The 7,589-nt window shown below is 60.9% G+C and overlaps 1 protein-coding gene across 2 annotated transcripts; it reads left to right on the top strand.

Annotated features, from left to right (window-relative positions):
* Positions 1–1,232: 1,232 nt before the first annotated feature.
* Positions 1,233–6,917, top strand: GPR162 (G protein-coupled receptor 162). 2 transcript variants are annotated; one of them, XM_065886988.1, is made up of 5 exons: positions 1,233–1,331; positions 2,918–4,217; positions 4,929–5,118; positions 5,710–5,867; positions 6,172–6,917. In XM_065886988.1, the coding sequence occupies exons 2-5, from the start codon at positions 3,351–3,353 to the stop codon at positions 6,715–6,717; spliced, it is 1,761 nt and encodes a 586-aa protein (XP_065743060.1). In that variant the 5' UTR covers positions 1,233–1,331; positions 2,918–3,350; the 3' UTR covers positions 6,718–6,917. The 2 variants fall into 2 exon arrangements, with proteins under 2 accessions (XP_065743060.1, XP_065743061.1); XM_065886989.1 differs by lacking the exon at positions 1,233–1,331 and having other exon boundaries at positions 3,201–3,215; positions 6,172–6,717.
* The last annotated feature ends 672 nt before the right edge of the window (positions 6,918–7,589 follow it).

The raw sequence follows: 7,589 nt of genomic DNA, 5'->3' as shown, positions 1-7,589 counted from the left end.
GCCGCTCCGCGGCATGTGGGATCTTCCCAGACCGGGGCACGAACCCGTGTCCCCTGCATTGGCAGGCGGACTCTCAACCACTGCACCACCAGGGAAACCCCTTCCTCCTCTTCTTGATCCATTTCTCTCAGGATCCCCAGCCTCCTCTGCCTCTCTCTCCTCCCTTCCCTTTCTCACCACGTCCCACAGTCCCTACCCTTTCCCCCTTTTCCTTTCCCTCCAGCTTGCTGCCTCTTCCAGGAAGAACACCCGGTTGTCTCCAGGACTCCCCATGGCTTGCTTTGTATTCCTGCCCACTCCCCACCCCTGCCTCCCTGAGCTAACAGAAAAATCCAAGAGACTGACTTTAAGGAAGTGCTCTTCTTCATTTGTGTGTGTGTGTGTGTGTGTGTGTGTGTGTGAGAGAGAGAGAGAGAGAGAGAGAGAGCGAGAGAGAGAGATGGCTCTTTTCTGGGGACCTGGAATCTTCTGATCTGTGGGGTCAGACCCAGAGGAGAGGTTGCCAGGCTTGCCCCAGGAAGACGAAGTTTCCCTGGGGAGGGAAAAATCCTCTGGAGGCCGATTACCCACCTCCCCACCCCAGAGGGCCCTGAGTGTGCGGGTGTGTGATACACTGACGGGGAGAGACTGCAGGGGCTGTGTGTGCCCTGCACGTGAAAAACTGTGATGTGTGCCGGAGAATTGTGTGTGTTGCCCACGCAAGTGTGAATTTGTGCTCCAGGAGGGGGAAGCGGTGTGTATTGGTGGGGTGCTTTCTTTCAGCCTGTGTACCCCGCATCCCGCAAGCAGCCCCAGCGTCCTCACCAGCGCCCCTCACTCGGCAGCCTCCAGCACATGCCCGCGTGAGCTACACCCGGGCACAGCCCTTACAGATACACACAGTGACACACGTGTCCAGCTCCCCGAGCAACACCAGCTGCCTCATCGAGCTTGAGTTCGTGTTGAAAACCGGGTGGGGTGGGGGCAGGACACGATCCAGTTCTCCAATGAAGCCGGTTCCCCGCCGTCCTCCTCGCTCCCTCCCTCCTGGCGCCTTCTTCGCCCCTCCCCCTCCAAGTCCCCACCGTCCGGTCCCCCGCCCCGCGCTCGCCCCCGCCCCTCAAGGCTCGCCTCCGTCCCGACCCGGGGCTGCGGCGGCAGGACCCCGGGAGAGAGGGGCTCGGAGGGACGTAGGGGGCCGAACGGAGAGGCTGGGACGGGCGGGAGGAGGGAGGCCCGGAGGGAGGAGGGAGGAGGGAGGAGGGCGGCGAGCTGGAGCCGGCAGGCGGCGGGAGCCGGGGAGAGCCGCGTCGGGAGTGCTGTCTCCATGGCAGTGCTGGGCGCAGCCCGAGGTAAGGCGACCCCGGCCCTGTCCCCCGTGGTCCCCTCCCCTCTTCCCCCGCCGCCTCCTCTCCCCCTCGGGCCGGCCCCTCCTCCCCAGCCACCTGCTGTTTCTGTCCTGGAGACCGCGGTGGGTGGCCCGCAGGAGGGAGGAGCCGCCTGACCTTTCACCCCTTTACCCCGAAGGGCGAGGGACCCCTTTCCGCCCTGGAGTCCCCCGGACCCCCTCCCACCTTCCTCTGATCTCTCTCCGTCCTTCACCTCCTCTCTCTGTCCTTCACATCCTTCCTGCCTCCCTCCCTCTCCGAGTCCCCAGCTCTTTCTTCCTGAGCCCACCCTCTGGGCCTGGGTGGGTGTGGATGGGAAGGGGTCCAAGGCTGGAGGGGAGATGGGGGGCGCTCCTGACCGATTCCCTCCATCTCCCTCTAGCTGGCCATTGCCATGGCAACTAGGGTGTACTGGGCTCCGAGGGAAGACAAAGGTGGGGGATGGACTAGGACCTCTTGGGGAGGGCAAGGGTCTAAGGGTCTGCTACAGGAAACAGACCCTACCACTGATGTGCCCCATTTTTACCTCGCTTACCCCAAAGCCATTATGCCCATCCTTCCTGCCTCCACTCTCTTCAGGCTTTCACCCGAGTTCCTCAGAACCCCCTCCCCAGGGCTCGATGAAGCTCAGAGTCACCAAATTCAGAACATCTTCCTTCCCATCAGAGGGAAACTGAGGCTCAGGTCAGGGTAGGAAAGAGTGGGGGTCTATGAGGTGGAGGGAGTCTGAACCTTATTGAACACTGGGTTTTTCTTCTCAGCCTCCCTATTCCCTGCTCCCTCCCTCCATCCCCCCCTCACCTCCCCCCAAAGCCTCCTCTCCAGGGGTCTCTTGGCTTTTCCTTCTATTTTCAAATACTGTCACTTTGCCCCCTCTCTCCTTCTCTTCTGTTCAAACTCTCCTCCTTCCCCCTAGTTCCCCCTCTTTCCTTTTCTGGATGCTTCTGATGTCAGTGGTTCCCCTGTCTTCGGGTTCCCTGCCACCCCCCACCCCACCCCCGCCTCGGTCCCAGCCTCCTTTCTCCCATCTTCCTAGATACCCGGTGAGTGGGCGGGTGATCATGCAGGCTTGGGGAGATGGAACTGAGCACCTGGACCCCTGGACCCAGGAGCCTGGAAGGTTGGGGAATGACTGTAATACCATATCCCAGTTTCCAGTGAGCCCTCAAGAAGAAACAAGTCTTGCCTCTGCCATGGTAGCTCTGAGGAGAGATTCAGGGATGTGAAGATAGTGGTTGAGGAGTGCTGAGCAGGGGACAGAAAGAGGGACCCGGGAGGGCCAGAAGCAGGAAAAATGGCTGACGAAGGATGGGAGACAGGAGGTCAGAATACCTTCTCTCCTGGACGTCTGGAAAGCAGGGCTCTCATCCGTGTGGGGTGTTAGAGTGACGGTCTGCTTTAAGGCAGGAGAATGTTCTTGATGACCCCATGACCCCTAGTAACCAGTCATTTCTATCATTTCAAGAGAAGGGAGCCTTGGGTACCAGCTGGAGACCAGCCTAGACCCCACCTTTGCTCCGCCCCTTCCACACCTCATCTCTCCCTTGCAGGGTGTCCAGGCGGCTGAGCCCCGCCCCCATGCCCCTTGAGGCATCCGGAGGACCCCTGACTGGCCAAGCACCAGAGGCAGAAGACAGCTGGAAGTCCTGACGTGGGGACCAGGGCTTCCCAGCCAGCCTCCTAGCTGGGAAAGCGGTCAGCTCGCCTCCCCCATCAACTACAGGGATACTTCTGGAAGGGTCCCACCCAGCATGGAGGCGGAGGACCACCTCTGCTGACCCTCAGTCTCCTCCCCTGCCCTCCACACCTGACCTTAGCTGGGTCAGTCGTGCAATGCTGAGCACTAGGGTAGGCCTAGGGGCGGCCTGCCTCACTCCAGGGCAAGGACTGTGGGCATCATGGGGGTGCGTGTGAGTGGGGCTCCTGGGTGAGACCTAGCCCCCACCCCCAAGAGTTCAAGGGGGGTGGGGGGACCGACGAAGGATGGCTCGGGGTGGGGCGGGGGCAGAGGAGGCCTCCCTCCGCTCAAACGCGTTGTCCTGGCTGGCCTGCGGGCTCCTGGCACTGCTGGCCAACGCCTGGATCATCCTCAGCATCTCGGCCAAGCGGCAGAAGCACAAGCCCCTGGAGCTGCTGCTCTGCTTCCTGGCAGGCACGCACATCCTCATGGCAGCCGTGCCCCTCACCACCTTCGCCGTGGTGCAGCTCCGGCGCCAGGCCTCCTCCGACTATGACTGGAACGAAAGCATCTGCAAGGTCTTTGTGTCCACCTACTACACGCTGGCCCTGGCCACCTGCTTCACCGTCGCCTCGCTCTCCTACCACCGCATGTGGATGGTGCGTTGGCCCGTCAACTACCGCCTCAGCAACGCCAAGAAGCAGGCGCTGCATGCCGTCATGGGCATCTGGATGGTCAGCTTCATCCTCTCCACACTGCCCTCCATTGGCTGGCACAACAACGGCGAGCGCTACTACGCCCGCGGCTGCCAGTTCATAGTCTCCAAGATTGGCCTCGGCTTTGGCGTCTGCTTCAGCCTCTTGCTACTTGGGGGCATTGTCATGGGGCTGGTCTGTGTGGCCATCACCTTCTACCAGACGCTGTGGGCCCGGCCCCGGAGGGCTCAACAGGCCCGGAGAGCGGGGGCTGGGGGCGGGGCCAAGGGGGGTGGGTCAGGGGGGTTGGGCACCCGGCCAGCCTTTGAGGTGCCGGCCATTGTGGTGGAGGATGCCCGAGGGAAGCGGCGGTCCTCGCTGGATGGGTCCGAGTCGGCCAAGACATCCCTGCAGGTCACCAACTTGGTCAGCGCCATCGTCTTTCTCTATGACTCACTCACAGGGGTGCCCATCTTGGTGAGATTGGGACTCCCCCCCACCTGCTCTCTCCAATACCCAGACCCCAGCATGATCACCTGACCTCTAACTCCATCATCCATCTTCCTCTCCTCTACCCAGCCCCACTTGTGAACCCCCATCTCTACCATCCATCTCCCAGTTCCCACTAGCCCAGCTCCGTAGCCTGTTCGCCAGTGACCAGTACTCAACTCCATCATCCATCCTTCCGTCCCACTCCCTGTCCTCTGGCTCCATCACCTATCCTGCAGCTCCACTATTCAGCCCCCAAGACCCATCACCCAGCTGCTAAGCTCCACACTCCGCTCCCGAACTCCCTCTGGGTACAACAGGGTCTTGAGCACCCCTGGGTGGCAACCCCAGAGAGCTCACCGCCCCCCCCACCCCCAGCTTTCTGCATCCCCATCTAGTCCCTCTTTCTGAATTTCAGTCTGTCTTCAAGTTTACTGTACGGCGTCTGCTCCTCTCCCTCTGCACCTCTGGGCTTTCTCTCCAGTACTCTGTCCTGATCTTCCTCTGAGTCAATCCCTTCCCCTCTGTTCGACCTTCTTCACCTCCAGCTTTGCCTCTGTCCCGATCCTACGTGATCCGGACCATCCGCTCCTGACTTCTTGCCCCGCCCCCGGCTGCACTAGGATGTCGGATCTGGGGTCGAGTGGGCCCCCTCGGCTCTGGGCCCTGACCCGGGGCCACTCTCCATCCTCCTGCCAGGTGGTGAGCTTCTTCTCCCTGAAGTCGGACTCGGCTCCCCCCTGGATGGTGCTGGCCGTGCTGTGGTGCTCCATGGCACAGACGCTGCTGCTGCCTTCCTTCATCTGGTCCTGCGAGCGCTACCGCGCCGACGTGCGCACGGTGTGGGAGCAGTGCGTGGCTATCATGTCCGAGGAGGATGGCGACGACGGTCAGAGGAGGGGCTGGGTTTTCGCTTTCCTAGGCGTCGGCTCCCTTTCCTGCCCTTTTCTACCAGCCCTTTTTCTTGTGGGGACAGGCTGCCCTGGAGTGCCCCCTGCTGGACAGAACCTGCAGCGCCCCTGGGTTGACTCGTGGCTCCCCTCTCCCCAATCATCACCCCGATACACACCCACTGCTTCCTCCTCTCGGTGTCTGTTCCCCCTCGAAGGCCACACTAGCCAGCTCTGCCTCCGCCGAGCCTAAGAAACAGTCCAGAGAACTAACACAACCATAAAGGAAGGCTGTGGAACCAAGGGAAAGCTAAGCTTCCTGAGAGAGACTCCCCAGCTACAGGGACAGCTCCTGGCGTGGGATTGGGGGGCCAGGGGTAACTGTTCCAGATAAGTGTGTCTATATGTATGAATCGCTAGGGATTCAGCACCGAATGCAACAGACGTTGGCCACTCTTGTTTTCCTCTTGGAGCTTACAGACTAATGGAAACAGGATTCTCTGGGGAGCTTATAAGGGGGTGGGAGCTTTTAAAGGGGGTGGGGAAGTGTATTCCCTGCCTGTAACCACTCTGCCCCTTTTTTCTCCTAGATGGGGGCTGTGATGATTGTGCAGATGGCCGAGTGTGCAAAGTTCGCTTTGATGCCAACGGGGCCACAGGACCAGGGGGAAGGGACCCTACCCAAGTGAAGCTGCTTCCTGGACAGCACACGCTCTTTCCCCCTCTTGAGAGGGTCCACTACTTACAGGTATGGGACTAGGCAGCACACCTCCTATTCTGGGTATCCCCTCACTACTTTTCTCCAGTCTCTGTTATCCATCCCGACCCCCGATTCCCTAGCCCCAGCCTGCAGGGCACATGAGGAGTAGGTGAAAGGAAGGCATGGCAAGGGAGGCTCCCCTTCAGACCGCTCAGAACCAGGTTTGCCCATCAGAGGATGTTTTGCAGAAGTGTAAGGGGGTGGAGCCATCTTGCAGAGTCCCCACTTTGGTTCCTGCCTCTACCCCCTTTGTCCCGGCAGCACCCCTGGGTCTACTTGCTCCTCTCCCCAGGTCCCTCTGTCCCGCCGTCTGTCCCACGATGAGACCAACATCTTCTCTACTCCTCGGGCACCTGGCTCTTTCCTGCACAAGTGGTCATCCTCTGATGACATCCGGGTCCTCCCAGCCCAGAGCCGGGCCCTAGGGGGCCCTCCTGAGTACCTGGGACCGAGACAAAGGCTGGAGGAGGAGGAGGAGGAGGCTGAAGGTGGGGGGTTGGCCAGCCTTCGCCAATTCCTGGAGGGCGGGGTTCTGGGGTCAGGTGGGGGACCCCCACGGGGTCCAGGCTTCTTCCGAGAGGAGATCACCACCTTCATTGACGAGACACCTTTGCCTTCTCCGACGGCCTCGCCGGGGCCCTCTCCTCGCCGGCCCAGGCCGCTGGGAGTCTCACCCCGCCGACTCTCCCTTGGGTCCCCTGATAGCAGAGTCGTTGGACTTCCTTTGGGGCTAAGTGCAGGGCGACGCTGCTCCCTGACGGGAGGTGAGGGGAGTGCAAGAGCTTGGGGAGGATCTTGGGACCCAGGTAACCCCATCTTCTCCCAGCTGACCCTGTGAGCCCAGGTGGGCCTGCTGGACTCGGGGGTGGGGGGGCCTGGGAGCATAACGCCTCGTTCTGTCCCTGACCCTGAGGCAGCTGCCTCCAGGCTCTGGGGAGATGGAACCCCTGCTGTCTCCCATCCAAGTGACCAGATGCCTGACTCACCTTCCATCATCCCTAGCAAAATGTATTAAAGTCTGAAGTGTCACCATGGAAACCTGTGTGTCCGATGTGCTGTGGTGGCAAAGGGGATGGTCAGAGGCTCGGGGGGGTGGAATGGCTCATAGAAGACAAACTGGAGCAGGCACACTGGACAGAGGCACAGAAATATACACAGAGAAAGACAAACATGCAGACATTCACAGGGACGGCCTTATGAGAGCCCCTCGGGCTGGGCTGGGCGGGAGGGCGGTGTGGAGGGGGGAGGACATAGGGAGACACTTGAGTTAGCTGGTTTGGGGTTTGAAGGATCTTCGTTGAGATCTGTGGAGGTGGTTTTAGAGGATGTCTCTATCTCCCATGCCTCAGCGCTCCTCCTTTTCCCAAATCTGTATGTGCGCACTTCCTGGGCAGGAAAGGATTTGAGCAGACCTGGTGTCACAGACCTGGAGTTTACCCCCCTCCCTGCTGCATTCGAAAGTTCTTTGTCCAAAAGCGCGTGTGTGCGGGTTTGTGGGTGGCATCCACACTCCTTTTCCTGGACCCCAAGAGTGGAGGAGAACGCAGCCGCAGTAGCTCTTCCCACCCGCTGGGCCTCGGCGGCTGGAGTCAGGGGTCCTACGAGGCTCCTCAGGCTGTCTTCAGAGCACCAGGCCTGCTCCACCGCCGGCCGTCTGCCCTGCTCTCCCCGCGGTCTGTTTCTTGGTCCACACCACCCCGCTGGTACTAA

The sequence above is a fragment of the Phocoena phocoena genome, chromosome 11, assembly GCF_963924675.1.
Source record: "Phocoena phocoena chromosome 11, mPhoPho1.1, whole genome shotgun sequence".
Lineage (NCBI taxonomy): Eukaryota > Metazoa > Chordata > Mammalia > Artiodactyla > Phocoenidae > Phocoena > Phocoena phocoena.
This window is presented reverse-complemented; position numbering and strand designations above follow the sequence as displayed.